Source organism: Crinia signifera, chromosome 11 (assembly GCF_055691185.1).
Source record: "Crinia signifera chromosome 11, ASM5569118v1, whole genome shotgun sequence".
In the NCBI taxonomy this organism is placed as follows: Eukaryota; Metazoa; Chordata; class Amphibia; order Anura; family Myobatrachidae; genus Crinia; species Crinia signifera.
In genome coordinates this window covers 32,364,885-32,392,651 of record NC_139227.1, presented here as the reverse complement: position 1 = coordinate 32,392,651, position 27,767 = coordinate 32,364,885, and the positions used below count along the sequence as shown (strand labels likewise).

The following is a 27,767-nucleotide window of genomic DNA, read 5'->3' as shown; positions in this document are numbered from 1 at the left end:
AATAAAGCAGTCAGTATTTTCCCTGCACAGAAACAAAATAACTCACCCAAATCTAATTCTATCTGCACCTGTTACATCTGCCCCCCTGCAGTGCACATGGTTTTGTCTATCTAAGAAGGAATTTGCCTCTAAGAGTGAACTAGAATAAGGCCCTTAGTCTCTCGGTGAATAGGAAGCAGGGAGGGGTCATCTGCATGGGTGTGCCTTGAGACATGGGTGGATATGTTGGGTGGGATATGTTGGGTGGGAAATGTTTGGTTTGATATGTTTCTGTTGGCATTCCAGAATATCAATAATAAGTGTGACCCAGCTAGCCAGCACCCATGCACAGTGGAATTTTTGTGCAACTGACTTTCAGTTGCACAAAAATAAATATAAAAAATATGTGTGTTTAAGTAGCTGAAATGAATAACTAATATTTTAAAAGAATTTGCAATTGAAAATTCTTATGTAAATAATAAAGTGTTCTTTTTTAGTTCATTACCTTCTGCCGCTGTCATCCTGAGGTACATACATTTCCTCCCCTGAGACCTGCTGACACTTACTGATGGGAAGGTTCTGCTGCTGCTGACAGTTGCCCCTTAATAGCTTGGCCTTGTGATATGTGTTGATGCTAACACTAGTCTGTATGCTAAGCAGATAGACAGAGTGGAGTCTGTTTTTCCAACAGCTTTTTATTCAACACTACTGTTTTGCCTGTATGTTAAAACTGTTTCCGAATCTTATAGTGCTGTGATTGAATCCTGTACCGTTGGAACTTTTGAAATGTTTTATATATATATATAGTATGTCTTGTTTTCATATTTAATAGGAATTCTTAAAATCTAAACAAGCAGATCTAGCACAGATTCTACTATGTATCTCACTGGGATATATTTTCTAAATGAATTAGGATTTCATGCCAAAATGATGTCAAGCATATGAAGAGATAAACATGGTTGCTTGTATTATAGCCCATCTGCTAACATATTGGTAAACGTGTTAAATTTATGTCAATTATGCAACAGCTTGAAGAGCCATTGCTGAAATCTCCCGTTGTAGCAGCGCTGGTCCCACTACAGATATTCCTGTGTATGCACCAGTAGTACGCATTGGCAATGCAGGGCCGCTGCAGACATAGTGGTAGAACATGCTGTCACCGTTTTATAATTAAGATAAAATTACTCGATTGGCTGAGCAAAGATGTTGAATGGTTTACTAATCAGATAGGTATGGATTTATGTCTACGCATGTGTAGATTAGTGGACGCAGCGATGATCGCAGTGCCCCCTAATGCTGTGCACACACGGTGAGATTCCCTTGCTATTCGACTTAAGATTTGAGTGCTATACAATCTTTGCTATCTCTGTACTATTTACATACAATCTACATTCGATTTGCACTATATAGTCATTGCTGCCCTGTCTTTCTAGGTTTCGATTTGTGCTGCCACAGGAGTGCGCATCGGATCGCAAGGTAAAAAACCTGTGCGATCCCAATGCGATTTTGACTACATAGCATAGGCGTGCGCACGGGGGGTGCCGGGGGTGCACAGGCACCTCCTAATGCCCGTCGGCACCCCCCACGCGATTGCACGCAAAATGTTTCCAATGCTGCAGTTTCACTTGCCGCTGCCCGCTGCCGTTCCGTTCTCCAGCCTGGAAGCGCTGGCCGGGACGTGGGACGTGGACTGTGCAGCTCAGTGAGCTCCGTGAGCTCCATTCACAACATTAGCACCCGGCCCCGCCTCTAATAACGTCACACACAGACGTGGTGACGTCGTCCTGGCCGCGCTCCCTGCGTCTTCCTGGCCGCGCTCCTGCCGTCGTCCTGCCCATGCTCCTGCTGCCTGATAGAGAGAGAGCAAGCCCAGCAGAAGCACGCGCCCTGGGCTGGCAGCAGAGGCACTGCAGACAGTGAATGATCCACCACAGCGTGAGTGACCTGGCTGCCTGTAGTGTTCCTCCTAGGAGGAAGCAAGCTAGGTTAGCTTTTTATTCATAAGTGAAATATTAACAATTAACCCCCTTGGTTTTTGGTTTTGCTGGGGCAGGACAAACCTGGGCAGGTTTGTCCTGCCCCAGCAAAACACATCACAGATATTAGGAAGCTGTTGTGGAACTACACGTCCCAGCATGCCCTGCCACAGATTTTATATAATGCATTGCTAAAACTGTGGGAGGGCATGCTGGGGCGTGTAGTTCCACAATAGCTGGAGGGCCATGAGTTTGATACCACTGATGTACAGTGTACACACTAGGCGATATTGGTCACAATATCGCTCAGAAAGCCCTTTCTGAGCGATATTGTGACCAATTTGGCCTAGTGTGTATGGGGCTTAAATAATACATTTCTTTCAAACGGAATCTGCTGCGCTATATAAGACCCTGTAATGGAATCTGCTGCGCTATATAAGACCCTGTAACGGAATCTGCTGCGCTATATAAGACCCTGTAACGGAATCTGCTGCGCTATATAAGACACTGTAACGGAATCTGCTGCGCTATATAAGACACTGTAACGGAATCTGCTGCGCTATATAAGACACTGTAACGGAATCTGCTGCGCTATATAAGACACTGTAACGGAATCTGCTGCGCTATATAAGACGCTGTAACGGAATCTGCTGCGCTATATAAGACGCTGTAACGGAATCGGAACACCTGTAATATTACTGCTTTGTTATATACAAATAAATCATCTGTGTGAGTTCCTGCCAACACTGTATTTAATATAGTTTGCATTGATGCCCAGTGGGCGGTGATAGACACACCCAGTGGGCGGTGATAGACACGCCCAGTGGGCGGTGATAGAAATGCCCCTCCAATTGTGCACCTACTAATAAAATGGGCTGCGCACGCCTATGCTACATAGTCAAAATCTCATGCTGATTGTACCTGTGTGCACATGATTGACATCATTCCCCGAGTGGGCAATGGTAAGCGGTTTCCAAAATGGGTCCCGACAGGCATTTACCCGACGTCGGGATCCCGACTGTCAAAACACCGACAGCCGGGTTCCCGACGGCCACCTGCTATTTTCCCTCGTGGGGGTCCACGACCCCCATAGAGAGAGAATACAATAGGTGGCTCCCGCAAGGGGCTTAGTTGCGCTCACCATGCTGTCTTGGTCCGGCCAGTCGGGATCCTGACGTCGGGCTAATGACTGTCGGGATCCCGACTGTCGGACCCCTGTACCACACCCGTACTAAAGTCAGCGACTGCATCTTTCGACTCAGATGTTCTCGCAGATGATTTGATGCTACATCCTCGGGTGCTGCTTCCTGCGTCCTCCTATTTACATGAGACACATCCCGTGGTACTAGCATATTTTGACACGGCAGACACGTGGTTTGGCCACCTGATTTTCAGGCAATTTTCTTTCAGTCTTAAGCAGCAGATTAATCCTTATCGACCTGGGGCAGGAGCGGATTGGGATGGAAAACCAGACTGAGAAATTTCTGGAAGCAGGTCTCATGGAGGTGGAGTCTGTTGAGTGGGTGGGGTCTGTTAAAGAGGCAGGCTCGCTCCTCTTGGGGCCTGATTCGGAGATGGACTCCGTTGCAGCCGTCCTTTTGTGTTTTGCGACTCTATGCTAATTTCACTACAATGCCCTTCCCTGGTGTCATGGGTGGGCTGGGAATTTAAAGTGTCCCTGGAAAAATTTCCAATAATTGTCCTTCTTGCATGCCCTCATTGACAGCCCAACACCCTCTAACCCCTTATACACCAATAGCAGGAATCTGTCACCCTCTTCTGGACACGGGCAGCCCCACACGCCTACTGGGGACTTTCCCTGTGGCTTTTATTACCAATCTGTCCCTCAATTGAAGCCAAAGGAACTTGCTATGGGACAAACAGGTTTAGCAGTGGTGTATTTATAATGGTTGCGCGCTGCACCCATTTTTTAATACTTGTCCCTTCCGGAGTCTCACGATGAAGGCAGAAGGAATCACCCCAAAAATGAGAGGTATGCACATGTGCAATAGAGTCTGAGCCCTCTAGCGCTCAGATGCTATTGTGCGGTAGGGATGGCCATCGCTGATTAGAAAAAGTTAATAGTTTATGGCCGATGTCGAATAGTTTTGTCATCGATGGGGAGAACCAGATGGTTTCCCACCATCAATGTCAAGCTTAAACGAATAGCTCCACCCCTGACACCTGTGAAGCCCCACAGGCCAGTCAATCAAAGAAAATGGATGGCCATCGATATGTAAGAACATCGATGGTCATCCATTGCATAGTTATACACCATCGATCGCCATTTGCACTTTTGCCATTTATGGCAAACATCAATGGCAAAGGCAGCGATTGCCATCCCTATTGTGTGGCAGGGCGTGGCTGGGCACTACAGTGGGGATAGCGGAGGAGGCTACGCAAGCCCTTTTCCTCTCTTAAAGCACCCCTGAGACTAGACTGTCCTATCGGGGGTTATGTAAAGTTATTCACCAATATGAAAGAAAAAAAATGTCCCCACTCCATTTAGCACAAAGTGAGGCAATTAAAATGCACAACCACAATGCTAATTACGAAATAAACTGGTTCTACTTTTAGTGTTCTCAATACTTTTGACTGGTCTGGGAATGAAAGTACTTAATATTTTGGGAATTAATGTTCTGTCACTATCTAATTCATTAAATATTCTGTTATTCTAAATTTAGATAACCATGATTAGTTTTATTATTCAGTAGAGATGAATCCCAAGACTCCCATTTATTTTACTTACTTAGTCCAGGTGTGTATTTTTCCAGGTAGTTAATGGGATTTTTTTGCTCTGAAAGGTGGGTGGGATTGGGATTTTGTTGGATCCAGTTTGGAGACTTGAGCAGAGGCTGAACTGGTAACTGGGACTAGAAAGGGGGTTGGGGTAATGAACTGGTTGCTGTCCCATGAACTGGAAAAGTAATGGAAGCTAGTGCCGGTAGGTTGATAAGACCAGAAGTAGGGGCACGGAATGGAACACGCCGGTGGTCTTTGCCAGGGACCCCCTGCAAGAAGGTTTAGTTTTAGATGCCCCAGTGTGCACGGACGGCCCCCTACCTGGGTCTCTTGTTAGCAGTACCAATGAGGACAGTTGGGATGGGTGACGGAATCGGAAAACTTGAGAATTTTGTCTAATGCAGGGTTGTGCCACTTCGGGAGAAGCTTGGAGAGGAGACCAAATACTGCAGTACGGGGGGAGGTGGTGGATACAAGGCTGACATAACCAAGCCTCCATTCAATACAAATTCTGCAATTTGTGGGTCTGCGAAAATGGGGTGGGGCTAAAATGATGCAAAATGATGCAATTTAGTCCTGCTCACTCCCCAAAGAGCTGCACATTACAGTATTTGTTTGTGGTGCATGGGGGTGTGGGAGACTTGCCCACCTTCCCGGGGGGGGGGGGGGGGGGGGGGTACAAGGGGGACCCGATTTTCATGAGCCTCCCAGACATTCCTGGATGGTTAGCAACCATGGTTTAATGATGTAGCTTTGTAGAATTTGTATTGGGTTTGTGACACTGGTCTACAGTGCTATTTTGTATTCTAGTATAACTTGTAGATACAGAGTATTGTTGCTTAGTTCATCTCCATAAGGTAGCTTGGCACGTATTGTGGCTGCTGTCCCTCGGCGGTGATGGACAGACGTTCATCAGTAAAGAATCATTAGTGGGAAAGTATTGCAGCACTTTCTTTAGAAGTTGAGCGTCGTCCATTGTGACTTATTAATGAGGGCCAGACACATGTAAGAGAGATCTATGGCTCTGGTCTGGTCCCATGTCACTGGTACTGTACCAGCGACTCTGATGCTATTTCTGGACTCCATTGCTCTTGTCCTGCTAGTTACTGAGATTCAGATTCCACTCTTGATCTGCTGGAAAGATAATTTATGTGGTTTTAAATCAATAAATTATCTGGCATGAACGCCACAACACGTGTGTAATTATGTAAGCGAAAAGGCATTCCTTATGGGTCTGGGGAACACAATTAGAATGTTTTCACTTGTAGGGTGATAGTTGTGTAATAAATACCAGTGGATGTGCTGCCTCTGGCATCCAATCCGATGCTAGTTATCGTTTACCTAAGATGATAATATGAAGCTGATTGGTTGCTCTGGGCAATACCTAAATTAGGTTTGATAAACTCTCTCTTCAAGAATCTTGAACACAAGTAAAAAGGATTAGCGATTGGAACGTCTGTAATGATGCTGCTGTTCCTAAGGTCCTGAGCTTAACCTTATCTGTTTCATTCTGTATTATATACTTGGACATTTTACATAGGCTTGTCTGTAACAGAAATGTAAAGACAGACTGACACATAGTATAGTTAGGAAGACTAGGGACCAGACACACTAGAAGTCTATAGGCACAGTCAAAATCGATTGCGATGTGCAATACCAATACAAATGAGCATTACCAATCACCTAGCACTGAATGAGAGGTCAGACCCTGCTTTATAGTGCTAGGTTGCTTAAAAACAGCCCGTAGTACGCATGCGCAAGGCCATCTGGCAATAAAGTCTTGCTACTTTTTGGATTACTGGCCGTACGGAAATTGATTGACAGGAAGCCGGCATTTGGAAGTGGTATCCAGCCATTTTCAAGGAGTGTCAGGGAAAACGCAGGTGTGCCCAGGTGTTTAAAGGGAAGTCATGTAACATCACCTCCAGCCCCAATCAGCCTGTTACCATCGCACCTGCTGAGTAAGTCCTGGGCTATGCACAGACTGGGAAAATCTTTCCATTGCAGCTAATTGCCAATCCAGATAATTTTCGCAATGCTAAGCAGATCCCAGGCTTGCAGGGGTGGGATTTCACTCTGGCAGGGAGGCATATACCTGATTGGAGGGCTACGAAAATGAGCAGCCGAGCGATCACGTCTGTATTAGGCCCCATGATCTTAGTTCTGACACATTTGTATGTGGATGTGTTGATTGTGCCCAGCAATCACTGGTATTGTGTTGATCACCTAATGCTTCTGGGTTTCTTTATTAGTTCCTGGGAAGACAGAATTAGTGGAAATGATGGCATTAGATGTCTTCTACACTCGGCCGGCCCACGCCTTCACCAGGAAGAGTCATGGAGATGATACAAGTGCCACATTTAGTGCTGTCCCAGTGGGAGTGGATTTCCGTGGTCTGCTGAAGTCTGCTGACATCCTACCCTGGGTAAGTTCTGATGTCCAGTGTTCATTTCCACGTGACCAGCCTGGCCACTAACCATTGATACTGTACTGTGATTAGTATTGTGCAGCATTACCTAATGTTTCTGAGCTGCAGATCCTGGCTACATACTGAATATTCCTGCACCATTATCATTGCCATAATCCCTGAACATAAAACACAAAACATCAGCATGGAACAAACATTGCCACAAGCAAAAGGTCGACATAAAAACCTTGACATGAGTTTTCAAAAATATTTTGGTGTCCATTTGTAGATTTGATCACATGGGCCCCCAATTAGTGTACCGCGTACCCTTGCAGCTTCAGGCAACTTAACCAACTCCATTTCTAGTCCACATAGATGGTAAAGTATAAAGAATCCCCAAATACTCATGTCCGTTTTTTTCAAGTGTCGACCATTACCGTGTAGACCTATTGTCTATGTCGACGTAATGCATGTTACTTTTTGTAGAACTGAGCTCCGTCACTGTTTCTGCCAACCATCGAATGATGTGGGCGGATCCCACAAGGTTGCGAATGGATGTTATGTGCAAGGTGATAATGCACCAGCCAATCAGCACCAATATGTAAATTGACAGGATCTGGTTGGCTGAAGCATTATCACCTTGCACTTAAGGTTCTTTATAGGGCTAGATACGACTTCTCCAAGTTCCACACATTTACCCCTGAGTGATGTGTAATCACCAGCCGACGGGCCACCCCTGTCCGTAATTATTACTGGTGACCCTAATATTGGGGCGCATATCTGTCTTCTCTGATTCAGGATGAATCCGAGATTTGACTGGCTGTTTGATGATTCTACATTCTTTGTACACCCCAGACATACGTACATGTAGAGTGGACTTCAGTGTTACCACAGTGATCACATTTCAACACCTGTACCAGTTTCTAAGGCTTATGGGTAGTCTGTCATTTTGTCTCCGCTTCAGTGCAGTGAATGGTCACTAACACTGTTATTCCCTAGCTGACCTATACCATGTTCTATAATTTTATGTCTATCATTATAACATATGTCTGTTATTATGTACATATTGAGAAGGCTTTTAAAGCAGGTCACTGACCCAAAACATTTGTAGCACACAGAGCCTGTCCTGTAATCAGGCAGACTGCAGCCGCACGCTGTGCAATTATACTGCTAAAAATTCTTCACAGAGAAGTAAAAATGTCCTGGCTCCTCCGCGTGGAACAGAGTCGCCGTCCTACTGACACATCTCCCACCACACTGACTGTACTGAGTTATTTCAGGACTGTCACGCAGTTCTTCATTTGGTGATGTGCCTTTACATATGCGGTGATGCCATGTACTTTAACGGGCAGATGTCTGCAACCATGCCGTGTCCCACAGGCTCATACTGTGTAAAGTATATTTACTAGTTAAAAAGCTAGTTTCTTAAACTCCTCATCTCATCCCCAGTCCCTATCTGCTCATACCTGCACTCAGCTCCCTCTCTCCATACCCAGCAAGTTTGACACAGATCAGTGTCCCTGCAAAGCTTGCTTTCACTTTAGTAACTTGGTCGGTCAAGTGGCCTCTAGTGGTCACTGACAGTACTTCACCTCATAGATATATATAATATATACAGGGTGTGCACATGCACAAACCTGCACAATCAGAAATGGGTCAGAATTCGAACCTGAATCAGGCCCATGGTTTTGTTCATTAGAGGAAATTTTTTTTTTTTTTGCAATTACGTCTGAATTAGGCCCCATGCGGGCTCATCTAAAGATTGCGTGTTCATTACGCACATGAAATTACGCGCAACTCTGAATCAGGCCTTTTATGTATTGTGTTTGTATGACCAGTATTTGTGCAGTAAATATTGGAAATCCGTTTTGTGTTGTTGTCATTGTAACCTGTATGGAAACATCTCCCGATAAACACACATCACTGATCCCTCTAACCGTTACGTCCTATGGTGCCTATAACCACATAGTTTCCATGTCTAGTGCCTGAATCCACATCACTCACTGCACAGGGCCTCCTGTAAGAGCTGTGTGTGTGTGGGTTGTGCACTTGTGTCCATGTCTAGTGCCTGCATCCACATCACTCACTGCACAGGGCCTCCTGTAACAGCTGTGTGTGTGGGTTGTGCACTTGCGTCCATGTCTAGTGCCTGCATCCACATCACTCACTGCACAGGGCCTCCTGTAAGAGCTGTGTGTGTGGGTTGTGCACTTGTGTCCATGTCTAGTGCCTGCATCCACATCACTCACTGCACAGGGCCTCCTGTAAGAGCTGTGTGTGTGGGTTGTGCACTTGTGTCCATGTCTAGTGCCTGCATCCACATCACTCACTGCACAGGGCCTCCTGTAAGAGCTGTGTGTGTGGGTTGTGCACTTGTGTCCATGTCTAGTGCCTGCATCCACATCACTCACTGCACAGGGCCTCCTGTAAGAGCTGCGTGTGTAGGTTGTGCACTTGCGTCCATGTCTAGTGCCTGGATCCACATCACTCACTGCACAGGGCCTCCTGTAAAAGCTGTGTGTGTGGGTTGTGCACTTGCGTCCATGTCTAGTGCCTGCATCCACATCACTCACTGCACAGGGCCTCCTGTAAAAGCTGTGTGTGTGGGTTGTGCACTTGCGTCCATGTCTAGTGCCTGCATCCACATCACTCACTGCACAGGGCCTCCTTTAAGAGCTATGTGTGTGGGTTGTGCACTTGCGTCCATGTCTAGTGCCTGCATCCACGGCACTCACTGCACAGGGCCTCCTGTAAGAGCTGCGTGTGTGGGTTGTGCATTTGCGCCCATGTGCTTTGCCTGCATCCACATCACTCACTGCACAGGGCCTCCTGTAGGAGCTGCGTGTGTGGGTTGTGCACTTGCGCCCATGTTCAGTGCCTGCATCCACATTACTCACTGCACAGGGCCTCCTGTAAGAGCTGCGTGTGTGGGTTGTGCACTTGCGTCCATGTCCATGAAGATCTCTGACACATTGGTTAAAGCTTTTTAATGTCTGTGGGAAGCAGTAACACTGGGCTTAGTAGCTCAGAGGCTGTAATGAGGGGCCATTAATACTGAGTGACGTTTTACTGCATTGTGCAGAGCTTGTAATTCAGCTTCATTCTGCCTCTCAGTGCAATTTATGATTATTTAGTAAATAATAGATAATGTGCCAGCTAATGTCTCATATCCTTATGATATACGGTTGGTAATATAATAAGCTTAAAGTGATGTGCAAGATTCAGGATATACTATATGGACATACAGCTGCATAACATACTCTGCCGAGAAACATTTACACTAATTACAGCATCCTTACACTAATTATTGCACCCTCACACTCATTACAGCACCCTTACATTAACCACAGCACCCTTACACTAATGGCAGCACTCTTACACTAATGACAGCACCCTTACACTAATGACAGCACTCTTACACTAACTACAGCCCCCTTACACTAATGACAGCACCCTTCCAGTAACAACAGCTCCCTTACACTAATTACAGCTTCCATTACATTAATTACAGCTTCCTTACGAAAAGTACAGCACCCTAACACTAAGTACAGCACCCTTACAATACGACAGCACCCTTGCACTAACGACAGCATCCTTACACTACTGACAGCTCCCCTACACTAAATACAGCTCCCTTACACTAATGACAGGACCTTTACACTAATGACTGCACCCTTACTCTAATGACAGCACCCTTCCAGTAACAACAGCTCCCTTACATTAATTATAGCTTCCATACATTAATTTCAGCTTCCTTACACTAAGTACAGCCCCCTTACACTAATGACAGCACCCTTCCAGTTTCAACAGCTCCCTTACACTAATTACAGCTTCCATTACATTAATTACAGCTTCCTTACACAAAGTACAGCACCCTAACACTAAGTACAGCACCCTTACACTACGACAGCACCCTTACACTAGCGACAGCATCCTTACACTACTGACTGCACCCATACACTACTGACAGCTCCCCTACACTAAATACAGCTCCCTTACACTAATCACAGGACCCTTACACTAATGACAGCACCCTTACTCTAATGACAGCACACTTCCAGTAACAACAGCTCCCTTACATTAATTACAGCTGCCTTACACTAAGTACAGCACCCTTATGACAGCACCCTTACACTAACGACACTAACGACAGCATCCTTACACTACTGAAAGCACCCATACACTGCTGACAGCTCTCCTACACTAACAACAGCACCCTTACACTAACGACAGCGCCCTTATACTACTGACAGCACCCTTACACTAAATACAGCTTCCTTACATTAAAGACAACACCCTTCCACAAATAATATCACCCTTAATAATAACAATACCCTTACACTAATGACAGCAGCTTTACACTAATTACCCTTTTGTTAATAACAGCACCCTCACACTAATTTCAGCACATGTACACTAATTACAGCACATTTACACTAATTACAGAACACATACACTAATGACAGCACCCTTAAACTAATGACAGCACTTTTACACTAATGACAGCATCCTTACACTAATGACTGCACCTTTACACAAATTACAGCACATTTACACTAATTACAGCACCCTTACACTAATGACAGCAACCTTACACTAATTACCCTTATATTAATATCCGCACCCTTACAGCACCCTTACACTAATTTCATCACATTTACACTAATTACAGCACATTTACACTGATTACAGAACCCTTACACTAATTACAGCACCCTTACACTAATGACAGCAACCTTACACTAATTACCCATACATGAATAACAGCACCCTTACACTAATTACAGCATCCTTACACTAATTACAGCACATGTACGCTAATTACAGCACATTTACACTAATTACAGAACCCTTAAACTAATGGCCGCACCTTTACGCTAATGACATCACCTCTACACTAATGACAGCACCTCTACACTAATAACAGAACCCCTACACTAATGACTGCACCTTTACACTAATTACAGCACCCTTGCACTAATTACAGCACATGTACACTAATTACAGCACATTTACACTAATTACAGAACACATACACTAATGACAGCACCCTTAAACTAATGACAGCACTTTTACACTAATGACAGCATCCTTACACTAATGACTGCACCTTTACACAAATTACAGCACATTTACACTAATTACAGCACCCTTACACTAATGACAGCAACCTTACACTAATTACCCTTATATTAATATCCGCACCCTTACAGCACCCTTACACTAATTTCATCACATTTACACTAATTACAGCACATTTACACTGATTACAGAACCCTTACACTAATTACAGCATCCTTACACTAATGACAGCAACCTTACACTAATTACCCATACATGAATAACAGCACCCTTACACTAATTACAGCACCCTTACACTAATTACAGCACATGTACGCTAATTACAGCACATTTACACTAATTACAGAACCCTTAAACTAATGGCCGCACCTTTACGCTAATGACAGCACCTCTACACTAATGACAGCACCTCTACACTAATAACAGAACCCCTACACTAATGACTGCACCTTTACACTAATTACAGCACCCTTGCACTAATTACAGCACCCTTGCACTAATTACAGCACATTTATGCTAATTACAGCACATTTACACTAATTACAGAACACTTCCACTAATGACAGCACCATTAAACTAATGACAGCACCGTTACACTAATGACTGCACCCTTACACTAATGACAGCATCTTAACACTAATTACAGCACATCTACAATAATTACAGAACCCTTACACTAATGACAGCAACCTTACACTGATTTCCCTTACATGAATAAAAACACTCTTACAGTAATTGCAGCACCCTTACACTAATTACAGCACAGTTACACTAATTATAACACATTTACACTAATTGCAGAACCCTTAAACTAATGACTGCACTTTTACACTAATGACAGCACCTTTACACTAATGACAACACCGTAACACTAATGACAGCACCCCTACACTAGTGACTGCACCTTTACACTAATTACAGCACCCTTACACTAATTACAGCACCCTTGCACTAATTACAGAACATTTATGCTAATTACAGCACATTTACACTAATTACAGAACACTTCCACTAATGACAGCACCCTTAAACTAATGACAGCACCGTTACACTAATGACTGCACCCTTACTCTAATGACAGCACCTTTACACTAATTACAGCACATCTACAATAATTACAGCACCCTTACACTAATGACAGCAACCTTACACTGATTTCCCTTACATGAATAACAACGCTCTTATAATAATTGCAGAACCCTTAAACTAATGACCACACCTTTACACTAATGACAGCACCTTTACGCTAATGACAGCACCTCTACACTAATGACCGCACCCTTACACTAATGACAGCATCCTTACACCAATGACTGCACCTTTACACTAATTACTGCTCATTTACACTAATGACAGCACCCTTACACTAATGACAGCAACCTTACACTGGTTACCCTTACATAATTAACATCACCCTTACACTAATTACAGCACCCTTACACTAATGACTGCGCCTTTAAACTAGTAACAGCACCACTACACACATTTAAAGCACATTACACTAATTACAGCACTCTTACACTAATGACAGCAACTTTACACTAAATACCCTTACATTAATAACAGCACCCTTACACTAATTACAGCACATTTCCACTAATTGCAGCACATTTACACTAATTACAGAACACTTACACTAATGACAGCACCCTTAAACTAATAACCGTGCCTTTACACTAATGACTGCACCTTTACACAAATGACTGCACCCTTACACAAATGACTGCACCCTTACACAAATGACTGCAACTTCACACTAATAGAAAAAGTTATGTATCACTGCGCTTTTGGTTTCAGCTGCTCCTTTATGGTTGGTAGAATTTGTATGCAAAAGAAGGGAGCGCTTGTGCTGTGAAAACAATGATGTGCTTGCCTGTGAAAGTAAAAAAGGGGGGACAGGGAGGGGTAGGGTAGGTGTATAAAAAACTTTGGCTTTAAAAAGCCTATTTGTTTGTTTACAGCCCTTTCAGTGGCTTGTTTTGAGAGGATGCGGGCCGGCGGTTCCGGGAACACGCAGTATTGGAGAAGATACCAAGGTATTGTATGGAAAATGTAGCTAGACGTCCCAACTGCGCGTCCCCGGAACCGCCTGCCCGCATCCTCTCAAAACAAGCCACTGAAAGGGCTGTAAACAAACAAATAGGCTTTTTAAAGCCAAAGTTTTTTTATACACCTACCCTACCCCTCCCTCCCTGTCCCCCCTTTTTTACTTTCACAGGCAAGCACATCATTGTTTTCACAGCACAAGCGCTCCCTTCTTTTGCATACCTACACACAAATGACTGCACCTTCACGCTAATGACAGCACCCTTACACTTATGACAGCTTCCTTACACTAATTACAGCACATTTACATGAATTACAGCACCTTTACACTAATGACAGCACCCTTACATTTATTACCCTTGACAGCACCCTTACACTTATTACCCTTGACAGCACCCTTACACTTATTACCCTTGCATTAATGACAGCACCCCTACACTAATTAAAGCATGCTTACACTAATCACAGAACCTGTACACTAATTACAGCTCCCTTACACTAATGACAGCACCTTTACACTAATGACCACTCCCTTACACTAATGGGTGCCGGACGCGGATCCTGACAGTCATTTACCCGACATCAGAATCCCGACTGTCATAACGCTGACAGACAGGTGCCCGACGGCCACCCGCTATTTTCCCTCGTGGGGGTCCATGATCCCCATAGAGGGAGAATAGAATAGGTGGCGAGTGTAGCGAGCCACCATGCTCGCAAGGGGCTTTGTTGCGCTCACCATGCTGTCTGAGTCCGGGCAGTCGGGATCCCGACGTCGGACTAATAACTGTCGGAACCCTATACCACACCCACACTAAAGGACATGTCAGTCTCCTTTCCCCTGCATAGCCTTCTGTACCACACTTCAGTCTCAGTTACCCTACCTGTCCTTTTGTACCCCACTCCACTCTCTTTCTCTACCTGTCCTTCTGTACCCCATGTCAGTCTCTGTTTCCCTGGCTGTCCTTCTGTAACCCTCTTCAGTCTCTGGTCCCCTGTCCATCCTTCTCTACCCCACTTTAGTCTGTTCCCCTGCCTGTTCTTCCGTACCCCACTTCGTTCTTCTGTCCATTAGTTGGATGGTCTCTCCTGTGCTGATCCACACTTGTGTCTGTAGTTGTAGCTCCTTGTCTCCTATTAACCATCATCATCAGCGGGTACTCACAACTTCCCTCTACTACACGTATGTACGCCCTACAACAGTAATCAGCCTATGCGGGAAAGCCTTGTCACTTCCGCCTCTTCCCTAACAAGTGTAGATGTAACTAAGGGGCAGGTGTATTATAGCAGCACTTATCACCCTGCTACAACACTTTGCCTCATTAACGAGGTGAATCCGGAAGGGACACCACCAGAATGTATTAACATCTTGTCCGCCAATGCGAGGGAGCATAAACTGACAGCATATCAGTTCTGTTTATGCGCAAGATCTAGCTACTCACACGAGATCTCCAGCGCATCCCAGAGCCTGCAGCTCTGTCCTTGCTGTGTGGGATATATATATATACATACAGATAGTGGTAGATGCTCAAATTAGTTCAGTAAAACTTTTCAGGTGCATGCAAGGGAGGGGTTAATACTTAGTAAGTAACAAGACATTGGTTCCCCCGGCACACTGAATAGTTTTAGCAACCAATCTTGAACACTACATGATAATAGAATTCAGAGATATTGGTTACATATACCTGCGCAGGTGTATGACATGCCCCCAAGCCGCGTCAAGGCTTCTCTGTATATTGGGGGTCCCTAGCGCTATATCTAGGTGCAGGGTGTGGCACCCCAAAAACTGTCATAAGCTAGGAGGCCCAGTGCGGCATGCCAGTGATATACTAAGTGTTAATAATTAGTTATAGGAAGCCGAAGCTATACATAAAGAGAGAGATAAATGAAATGTAATTAAAATAAGAGAGAGAGAGTGTTAGTGAGGGAAAAGTGTTAATAGAATGTAAGGGCATGCCGCACTAAAGCCACCCAGCCCAACCAGTCCAGGGGCACCGCACCCCACACCACTGTTACCCTAAATTGGGTCTACAATTAGTCAGCAAGGAGCCACATGATATATAAGTATATGAATTGCGCGATATTTAAAGTTTATTTGCAAGGGACCTCATTCTGCTTAATTACACTGTTTAATGGCATAAGTGTGGAGTCAGTCTGCGATGCTAAATGCTTTCGTATCTCATAGTGAGGCAGCAACATCTTATCATGTGGGCAGTATTGTGGGGTACACACCACGACGACCCGCTCACGATGCACATTGTGAGCGGGTTGTCAGTGTTTCTTCAGACCCGCTCACGATGATGCGGGAGGGCACGACCGGCTCACGATGTGCACCGTGAGCGGGTCCGATCCGATGGCGACCCGCACCCGGCAGTATGGTCGTTATTCAGATCCTACCTGCAGCAGGTAGGATCTGAATAACGACCGACCCGCGGGACCGCGCATCGGATCGGTATCGGTCCACACCAGGACAGAAAAGGGCCCAATCACCTCACAATCTACATCCAATTGGTCGGAATTGGATCTAGATTGAGGGGATTGGCCCCTAGTCGTCCTGGTGTGTACCAGGCATAAGTGTATCTGTCTGTGCTCAGTTCCATACAAGTAGAAGTCCACCTGTTTACGCTTTGTGGCATCATAAAGTACATCGGCCTTGTGCCGTCTGCATCTGTGTACTGTAAATGACTCCTGTTCATGCATCATGCTGGGTGATCACACAGTGGGCAGAACAGCCGGGCTGGCCGTAGACCAGTGCAATGCAGAAGTTATCAGCCCTACAGAGCATTCACGCATCTAGTGTGCTCCTGCAAAGAAGTCATTTGCATCTTAATTTCCCTACTTTCTCTTTCCACTATGGAAGTTATTAAAATACTTAATGAAAAGAAAAATGAAATAATTGTGTAAAGAAGCAATATGTTAGGCCAGCACAATATTTATGAAGCAATTATAAAGGCACAAAAGGAAAAGATGCTTTCGGCTGTATTCAGCTGGAAAATGAGTAATGCCTGTATCTGCAGGACGGACGGAACTACTTACCGATCTTCGCATCAAGCCTTCTATTGACATCCACCCCTTCCATCCTAATTGTAGAGTCAACATCACACCCACATTTACTGTTTAGTAACATGGAGATGTATCAAACCCTCTAAAGAAATCAGGGGAGAAGTTTTTCAAAGTATCCAATCAGGTTGAAGGTATTATTTACCCGGTGCATTGTATAAAATAATTGCTGCAACATGATTGATTGATTGATCTCCACCTCAGAAGGTTTGATACCTCTCCGCCATAGGGCCCAATTCAGAATTAATGGTTGTTGTGTGAATTTGCAGATGAGCGATAACAATATTGATTGTATTGCATATGCGTGAGCTGAAATATCAACAAAAATAGCGAAGGGATCTAATCGCATTCCCTTTGTAATTTAAATGACAGGAAGTCAACTTTGGGGGGTGGTATCTGCCCATTTCTCTGGGGGTGTCAGAAAGAACGCAGGAGCGCCCAGCCATTTTAAGGGAGGATCTGTGACATCAGCGCCGATCTCGATCTGCCTGTCTCAGATGACCGGTAAGGTCAGACTTATGCTGCCCATCTCAAGATGGCATGCGACATCGGGTGCTGTAAAGGGGGCACTTTTTGCACACAAGATGCGATTGGATTCGATGAATATTTTTTGCACTTTGGCACTTTTGGCACTTTGATGTCGCATTGAATCCGATCGCTTAAGTGCATGAGTAGCATTACATTTGCACAGACTGAAAAACTCATTAGATGGTCCGTGAACTGTGTATGGCAGGGTTTCCCAATGTTTTTCAAAACCCGGCACCCTAGAGTATCAGAAATGTTTTCACGGCCCCCCTGGGCCCAAATATATATATATAAAACTAGGTGATTCATCGCGCCCTACGGGCACTCTTCACACCGGCGTAAGGGGCTACGCCCCTTAATTTGTGAACATTTGTATTGTGAGAAATATGGTTAGAATTGTATGAAAGATGCCCTGTATTGCAGCTTCTGGCAGTGGGTGAGGGTCCAGCGTGGCAGCACAGGAGTACCGGACGGTGGCCCTGAGTCAGTGTCTCCTCCTACTGGGTGGGAGTTAGGGTGCATAAGAGCAGGAGGCTGGGATATGAGGCATGATAGGGGTATGTGGGCAACACAGCGTCAGCGATTACCCAGTGGTGGAAGTTACGGTTCAGGAGAGCAGGAAGCTGGGTAGTGATAGGGGTGTGTGGGCATACGGGGGACTAAAGAGGGTGGTGGACACTGTGCAGCTTCTGCCAGTGGGTGAGGGTCCAGCGTGGCAGCACAGAAATACAGGAGTCAGTGTCTCCTCCGACTGGGTGGGAGTTAGGGTGCATGACAGCAGGAGGCTGGGCGGTAAAGCATGATAGGGGAATGTGGGCAACACAGGGTGAGCGGGTCTCCACTGGCGGAAGTTACGGGGCAGGAGAACAGGAGGCAGGGCAGTGTCCTCCCACATTGATGGCAAAAGTATTCAACATCGGCCATAAACCATCGATTATTTGAAAATCATTGATGGTCGATGGGCATCCCTAGAACTGGAGGAGGGTGGGGGACAGTATGCAGCTCCCGGCAGTGGGTGAGCGTCTCCTCCCACTGGGAGGGAGTGAGCGTGCTTGAGAGCAGGAGGCAGTATAATAGTGGTATGTGGGCAAGACATTGATAAAAGTTGTGGCGCTGGTGCAGAGGGCAGTGGGGAAACCTGCAGTGCGGCAGCCAGGGCCGGATTTCCCACCTAGGGGCGGTACCTGCTTGTGGTGGTACAGGATCCCCCATTGTCACGTGGGTACGTGAAATGCGGGAGCGGGGGCCGCGGTGGTCCGCTGGGGGGTGGAATTGCCGGAAGGGGGTCTGGGGGGTCTGCAAATTGCGGGAGGGGGGGTGGTGTGTGGGGATCCGCGGTTAGCGGGAGGGGGCGGGGGTCCGCAAATCGTGGGCAGGGGCGCGGGGGGGCTTGAATCGTGGGAAGGGGGGTCCGCAAATTCCGGGAGGGGGGTTGTCGGGGTTAGTGAATTGCGGGAGGGGGGGTTGCGGAGGTCCGTGAATTGTGGGAGGGGCGCGTGGGGTGCCGTGAGTCAAGGGGGGGTGGTGCGGGGGTCCGTGAATCACGGGAGGGGTCATGATTCGCAGGAGGGGGGGGTCGTGGGGGGGCTGCGAATCGCAGGAGGGGGGGTGTGGGGGGTTGCCGTGAATTGCATGAGGGGGGCGTGAATCAAGGGAGGGTGCATGAATCGTGGGAGGGGGGGTCGTGGGGGGTTCCGAATCGCAGGAAGGGGGGTATGGGGTGTGCCGTGAATTGCGTAAGGGGGGCATGAATCGCGGGAGGGGGGGTCCCCGAATGTGTGAATTACGGGGCGGTTGCAAATCGCGAGAGGTGCCGAGGGGGCCCGCAAATCGCGGGAGGGGGGCGCTACGGGGGGTTTCGTGAATCGCGGGAGGGGGGGTCGTGGGGGGTTGCGAATCGCAGGAAGGGGGGTGCCGTGAATTGCGTGAGGGGGGCATGAATCGCGGGAGGGGGGGTCGTGGGGGGTTCCGAATCGCAGGAAGGGGGGTATGGGGTGTGCCGTGAATTGCGTAAGGGGGGCATGAATCGCGGGAGGGGGGGTCCCCGAATGTGTGAATTAGGGGGCGGTCGCAAATCGCGAGAAGTGCCGAGGGGGCCCGCAAATCGCGGGAGGGGGGCGCTACGGGGGGTTCCGTGAATCGCGGGAGGGGGCAGCGCAAATTGCGGGAGGGGGGTCGCAAATCACAGTAGGGGGGGGGGGGTGCCGTGAATCGCGGGAGGGGGGGTCGCGGGGGGCCCTTTTAATGCCGGGAGGGGGGGTCGCAAGGGTCCGGCGAATCGCGGGAGGGGAGGATGCAGGGGTCCTGCGAATCGCGGGAGGGGGCTCGCGGGAGGGAGGGGTCGCTGGGGTCCCGCGATTTTGCGGGAGGGTCGCGGGGGTCCCGCGTTTCGCGGGAGGGGGTGGTCACGGAGGTCCAGCGAATCGCGGGAGGGGGTGGTCGGGTCTGGGACGGATATTAGACAGCACTTACATCGACAGCCATTACATCGACACCATTAGCTCAATAGGTCGACATACCATTAGGTCGACATGTCATTATGTCGACAGCTCATTAGGTCGACAGCTCATTAGGTCGACACTGCCATTAGATCGACAGAGTCTATGTCGACAGTCAAAAGGTCGACATGGGTTTTTTCACTGTTTTTTTTTTGGCCGAAATGTCGACACAGTCGACATGGACACAGTTTGAAGTGTATCCCAGCAGCCGCTCGCTATGCTTCGGGCACGGTGCCTCGCTGCGCTCGGCACACTATTTTATTCTCCCACCACGCCCTAGTGGATAGTAGGGCATGAAATACCGCCTGTCGGCACATGTTGGCTCAATAAACAGTGAAAAAAACCATGTCGACCTTTTGACTGTCGACATAGACACTGTCGACCTAATGACAGTGTCGACCTAAAAACATGTAGACATAATGAGCTGTCGACATAATGACATGTCGACCTAATGGTATGTCGACCTAAAACCATGTCGACCTATTGAGCTGTCGAACTAATGGTGTCGATGTAAGTGCTGTCTAACAATAGTCCGGATACCGGGGTGGTCGCGGGGGTCCCGCGAATCGCGGGAGGGGGGTCGCGGGGGTCCCGCGAATCGCGGGAGGGGGGGTTCGCGGGGGTCCCGCAAATCGCGGGAGGGGGGGGGTCGCGGGGGTCCCACGACTCGCGGGAGGGTGGAAAGCGGGGGTCCCGCGACTCGCGGGAGGGGGGGTGCGGGGGTCCCGCAAATCGCGGGAGGGGGGGTCGCGGGGGTCCCGCGAATCGCGGGAGGGGGGGTCGCGGGGGTCCCGCGAATCGCGGGAGGGGGTTCGCGGGGGTCCCGCGATTCACGGGAGGGGGGGCGCGGGGGTCCCGCGATTCGTGGGAGGGGGGGTCGCGGTTGGTCCCGCGAATCGCGGGAGTGGGGGTCGCGGGGGGGGTCCCGCAAATCGCGGGAGGGGGGGGGGCGCGGGGGGGCCTGCGAATCGCGGGAGGGGGGTCGCGGGGGTCCTGGCAGAGGGTAGGGATGTGCAGGAGTAATGGTGGATGGTGGCTGTGGAGTAATGGTGGATGGTGGGCGTGTACTGTAGCCCTGGCTGGGCGGGGGGAGGTGATGTCAAGGGGGTGGAACGTCATACACATGAAAGTGAAACTGTTCTACACAGGAACGTTCTCCACAGGGGTTGAGTGACAGATCTGGCTAAATATATAAGAGATTAAGCAGATTGTGTTTAAGTATGCGTAGGGTCAGTTATGTGGTAAAGGGCAGGATTTGCTTCTGTTTGTACAGATATTTTATGATTGGCCGCCACCAGCACTGGTTTTGACCATAAATAATTGATCATAAATAATTTGAATTGGTCCTGGATGACCAACCTGAGGCACCCCTGCAATTGTGCCGAGGCACCCCTGGGAGCCACGGCACACAGTTTGGGAACCACTGGTGTATGGATTTGCGAGTGGATAGCAAATAGCTATTCATTTGCAATCCACTTGCAAATTGACATACATCTGGCTGGGCGGCGGCTATCTACTCGTAGTCATCTGCAACTTTGTGGTTTGGTTCCTATAGTATGAATTTACCGTACCGCTTGGTCCTGAATCTTGTCTGTTTACTTACAGTTATATTTATTAGGGATTACTGCTCCACTTTACCCTATGTCATTGCTTGCGTAGCTCCAGGATCTATTATTTCTTCAATGGGGATTGCCTAACATCTGGTTTCTGATCTACCAGTGGAACTGACCTAAGATGCCTAGCGTTCCCGCTTGGCTGCTACAGCGCAGGGCTGCACCATGCCCAATTTTACAGTGCTAAAATGCACCCTGCCCTTATGAGGCGCCGCACTGATCTGATGCTGAGCTTAGCTGGCCCGCAGCGTCTCACCTCCTGCAGTGAGGCTGGGGATGTGGGGGCTGGTGCACCTCTCGCTGTCTCCCCCACGTGCTGCAGTGTCCCACTCGGGGAAAAGATGGGTATGAAACTCTAGCTGCTGGATGAATAGAAGCCAAGCACATGGCATCAGTTCACAGATCTTTGGGAGTGCTAGGCAAGCCACCCAGCCATCCAGATGGGTACTCCTGAATAGTCAACTCCACACCTTAACCAAACCTTATAATGAACAGTAGATGGTTACCTCCCAACAGTCAGAGGTCTCCAGAGTCAATCATTGAGTCCGTTACTCTAAATTCTAGATTTCGATTAAATAGCTGCACCCCTGTTGCCTCTTAACACCCACCTAGGGCAACCGAGCACCCCTAAAGGGCAGTAGTGCACACTGGTGAAATGTTAGGTATGACTTCCACTTCTACATACCGATGAGTTTGATTACTTCAATCAGTTAGTTAGAATATGGTATTCATACCTCTATTTCATACACACACATCTAATGTCCCTATCAGTGGCGTTGAGCGGCAGGGGGGTGGGTACCCTTTGCCCGGGGCCTGTGCCTGCTGGAGGGGCTTGGCAGGGGCCCAGGTCCTGCTGCCCCTCACCCTATTCTCCTGTTACATAGAGCAGCACCTGTGTCACCACTTGTGCCTCCCACCGGTCCCCATACTGGTGCCCTCTGTGTGGCACACATTAAACATTTTAATAGTTTCTAAGCAGATGGGATGGCCACACCTCCTCCCATTGGCCATGCCCCTTCCAGTACCTGGGCCCCACAGAGTTGTCTGTGCCCCTGGTCTCTATATACATTTATAGTGACACTGCTATATGTAATTAACAATAAACAAACCTGATCAATTTAGGAAAATAACCATGTAATGTTGTCACTCTCTTTGGGGAAAAATCTAATAAAAATAGCCATAATTCCACTCATGAACCGGTTTTGTTACTTCATCATCTTAGTTTGCTATTTTTTTTTTATTACATTCAAACATTCAAGTCGTTGGCTCAGCCTCCTGTAGTAAAATAGGTTCAGCGGCGCAGCGCACTGCCTGTGAGTTGTGTTTATAGCAGGCTGAGGCAGGGAGAGTGTGATCTTTATTACTTACTGCTAGTCTCTTAAATACAGCGTCCATAAATCCAGTCCCAGCAGCCATGCAGAGAGCTGAACACAGGCTGACTCGCATAAAGCTACAGCTCAGCATCTGAGGTACAAAGTCAGTATTATGGACAATATACAAGAGAAAGGTGTTAGACATGAAATGTTATCATATGCTTTTACACCACCGCAAAAACCAGGATTTTCCCCTCATGGACCCGGGTCAGCGGTGGTGTAAAAGGGGTTAACCCATGTCCCTTTACACAGGTCCTGACCAGGGTTGAACACGGGCAGGACCTGGGTAGAGGGCAGTGTAAACGGGTATGCCGGGTCATACGACCCGGCTCCCGTTTACAGCAATGGGGGAAGCCCAACCTCTGGACTGCAGCGTCCTGTGGTCGACATCGAGGTTGGGCGAGGGGTGCACACAGCCTCCGCTGCTGTCTGCTGTACTCTGCACTGTACTCTGTACTCTGTCTGTCTTGCTGCAGACAGCAACGGAGACAGGGAGGAGGTGAATGGATGCCTGTGTGCGACATGCATTCACCTTGTGGACGGGGCTGGGGGGTGCAAGGGGGCTGGTCGCAGCTAGGCATCTTACCTTGGTTCTGGGCTTGCACCCAGCGTGATGACCGGTAGTCCTGGCGCTTGGATATGATGTCATCTCCAAGCACCGCCCCCGTTTACTACGGGTCGGCACCTCAGTGTAAATGGTGCAAATCTTGGAACCCGTTTTTCAAATACCGGGTCAGAGCTGGAATTTGGGTGTAAAAGGGGTAGTAGGATGTATACAATAACCAATTTATGTGGAAGAATCAGGTAGGCTAATCACACTTGGATCTAATGCATACTTGTTAACTCTCCCTGCATGCTAAAGAGACTCCCGAAAGAGTGTCGCACTCCCGGAGTCCCTGAAGCAATGTCAATGAAGCCCATTCGGGTGGACACAACACAGTTATAAAGTCATCACTCTTCAACACTGGGGCGGAGAATAAAGAATATTATTTGTGCTACAATAAAATGGTCTCCAGTCTTCAGTACATCGTTGGCTACATGAGTTACTGCATGTGCAAGCATGTGTGATGTATTACAGGTCATTTTTGCCCAAGGAAGTGTTCTGATTTACAGGAGATGTGTGCTCCATTACTGGCTGTGTGTGCTGCGTTACAGGGATCTGGGCCCAAGGCTGTGCTCTGCATTACAGAGGGTGTGTGAGGAATTGCATGAACCTGATGGAATGGACAGATTTAGGGGTCAATTTACTAAAACTTGATGTGACGTTGAGCATAGCAGCCAATCATTTCTCTATTGCATCCTACACAATGATAGAATCTGATCGGTTGTTATGGGCAACGTCACCACTTTTCATAGTTCACTGTATTTTTTTATGTACTGTAAGACACGCCTCTAATGTGGAACAGTCCACGCCCACTTCGGAACTGCACGCATATGTGTTACTTCCACAGACTTTTTAAAAGAATGGCAAGTGTGCTACGATTGTGATGGCTTAATGGGATTTAAAAATGCCCTCTCTCCATATTAGTATATAGCTATGGTTAGCTCTGTGATCCGTGTTTTTAATTAATGCAGTTATTACTGTAAGCGAGGATCACCGCTGGGAGCCTTCAGTAATGGTGCGGCAGTGCCAGGGGGAGAGGAGGGACCCGACTCTTGGCTACAAATTACAGCATCAGCTGGCACTTGCTTGGTTAGGTGCCATAGATCCTGTCCGATATCTGCTCAGCATCTTTTTTAAAGGAGATCCCCTGGCACTAGTAAAAATACAAAGCAACAAATAAATTAGAAAAATCTAAAAAAAAAAAAAAAATTCTACCTATTCTCATACATTTTTATTCATAACTAAAGCAGCAAACACCAATAAAGCTGCAAATTTCCCCAAGAAAACTGTATTTAATTTAGTTTAGTAATTCATATAGAACATAAGATATCCTAGATACCTCTCTCTCTCTCTCTCTCTCTCTCTCTCTCTCTCTCTCTCTCTCTCTACTCCTCACCTCTGAATGACCAAATTACTCCTTAACAGAAAGTGAAACCAAAATGATCTGCTTCCAACTTCCTGGATATGGAGAGAGGGAGCTGTGCAGACAGATATTGGAGGTAGGAGCAGATAGGGCCTGTCATCATTTTGATGGTCTTTTAACTGGTGTACATACACACCTTTTTTTATAAGAATAATAAATATATTAAATGCTAACCACACAATGTAATTTAATAAACAGAATGCATGTAATCCCATCTAAAAAGAAATCCCTGTATCAATTTTATAGAAAAAACACTGATGTTGCAGATATATAAAATAATCCTTTGATCTGAGCTGCAACTGTAGCAGTAGCCAATTAATCACTGAGCTTCATGGCTAATTGTACTTTTACATGTTCCTCCTATAGTATAAAACTTACTTAAAGCCCTAAAACATATAGAAGAAAGTGCACAAGTGATTCCTATGATGCGTTTCACAACTTACATATCAATATCTTCAGGGATGAACATTCCATCAATGGTAGGCAGCCCATTTAAGGTTTTCATTATTATAATAGACTGGGAACTTAAATCCTGATTGACTTCAGGGCATAAGTCTAGATTGTAATTTCTAAAAACAAAGGTTATATTAAACTTTTCAGGAATTAATTGGCAGGAATGAAATGCAATGCTAATAAGGCTGTGGGAGTAATGTTCTATGGACAAAATGCACTCAAGACTTTCTGAAGAGCGGACCTTTCCGGTAGGATCCATTTACATCAAAGAGCAGTTCTCTGGAGTTAAAGAACGCCCAGAAAAGGCTTTTATTTTAGTTAACATCTAAATCTCTGTTGTAGTTTAAATCAAAGCAGTTTTATTTCTAGCACTGCTTGCGGAGTCTCTGTAGCGCTAACAATTCTTGTTTCAAGTAGGGATATTCGAGAGGGGGGGGGGGAAAGCTTTAAAGTTTTCAGAAACATCTGCTCCAAGAAACAGGCACAGGGTAACCGATGTAAGCCGAGCCTTTTAAGAGTAATAATTTAAGTTAATGGGCACAGTATTTGCAGAGTATTACACCACTTTCACGCCACACCTCAGATCGGGTTATTGCTGAGTTGGTGACATACAGTATGAACACAGGTCTAGGTTTTGGTGTTAAAGCACTAAACCTTCAAGGGTTAAAACCAGGGTCACCCTTTGTATAATGGACGACCCAGGTTGAATCTGAAACCACCGGACCCGGGTCAGACTTGGCTCTGCGATGTGAAAGGGGTATGACAGAAGGTCATTAAAGTACAAACCGTTTCAAATCTCTTTAGATTCTAACATTGGTCGTGATTCAGCATGATTTGTAGTTCTGCGAGAATTAAGGTGCCCATACATGTTACAATTATTGTATACAACATTGCATATATGATGCACACTGTTACATTTACCCTAAAGACTTCCAAAATAGCACGAACACTCATCTGTAAGCACGTATAAGGAGCAAGGATAGCCTTCCGTTATTTTTACACTCGCTGGGTAAATGGCTTCTCTTTTTCTCCTGCCTATCGTATTAATGTTTTCCAGTTGTATAAGGAAATAAGATAAGATCTGTTACTATTTTGTAATGGGATTAAAGTGCTCAGGAAAATATTACGTTCACAGAGTGGTAAAAGAAAGAGAAATTGTATTTATCTCCAGGCTCCTCTGGTCTTCAAGGCATCCTGTGTGTTCTGCAGTAATCGATCATGTGACGTTTGTAGAGGGCTGATACGTTAATGGATTGCCGCTGCCCTGGCCACATTTTCTATACCTGGACTAAGCTGTTAAAGGATTCCGGTAACGCTCATGGAAAACGGAGCCACGAACATCATTTGCAGCAGAGTTTCATCTGTTACTCAGCTTCTAAAAATTGATTATGCATCATTTAAAAAAAGACAGAAGCCACCAATTTCCTCATTAGCACCAAAAGGGAAGTTGATGATATAAAGACAGTGTATACCTTCATAATAACACTGATCTGTGGAGGCGAGGCATCACTTCGCATTATTGGTGTGTTATTGCAATAGTAAAGAAAGGCTGCAAGGTGATTGGATGAATTAGTGATAACAGTATGCTTTGTCTGATTATAGCCACTATAGGTTCTAGGTTCTGCTCCAGAATAGTGACATGGGCACTAGGGTGGCCAATACCAAGTTATTTTTTTAAATCCCGGGATTCAGGATTAAAAAATGCTCAATCAATACCCGCGATTGAGCCACCCTAATATTTGTGCATTAGTTTAAATTACAACACTAACCCCACATGGGAAGGCGTAGAGGTGCGTAAGGGAGGAGTGCTGCGGGCAGAGGGTTGCGGCCGGGGGAGGTGCTGCGGGCAGGCTGTGCAGTGTGACCTCTGACATCACGCTGCACTGCGTGACCTCTGTCTGCGTGATGTCATGACGCGACATCATTGAAGCTTAGCCGAAATCAACCTGTCGCTTCCAGGCTAGTCAGTAGCGGATGACTTCCCAGTGG

General features: G+C 46.7%; 1 protein-coding gene across 3 annotated transcripts in view; it reads left to right on the top strand.

Annotated features, from left to right (window-relative positions):
- Window positions 1-27,767, top strand: part of LOC146046365 (uncharacterized) — a 194,442-nt gene that overhangs the window by 3,448 nt on the left and 163,227 nt on the right. For 2 of the 3 annotated variants that reach the window (XM_083165623.1, XM_083165621.1), the window contains exon 2: window positions 6,950-7,122. The exons of the other annotated variant lie outside the window; for it this stretch is intronic. In XM_083165623.1, the coding sequence (XP_083021749.1) occupies window positions 6,976-7,122 (147 nt within the window). In that variant the 5' untranslated portion in view covers window positions 6,950-6,975. The remainder of the gene's footprint in view (window positions 1-6,949; window positions 7,123-27,767) is intronic. 3 annotated transcript variants of the gene reach the window in all.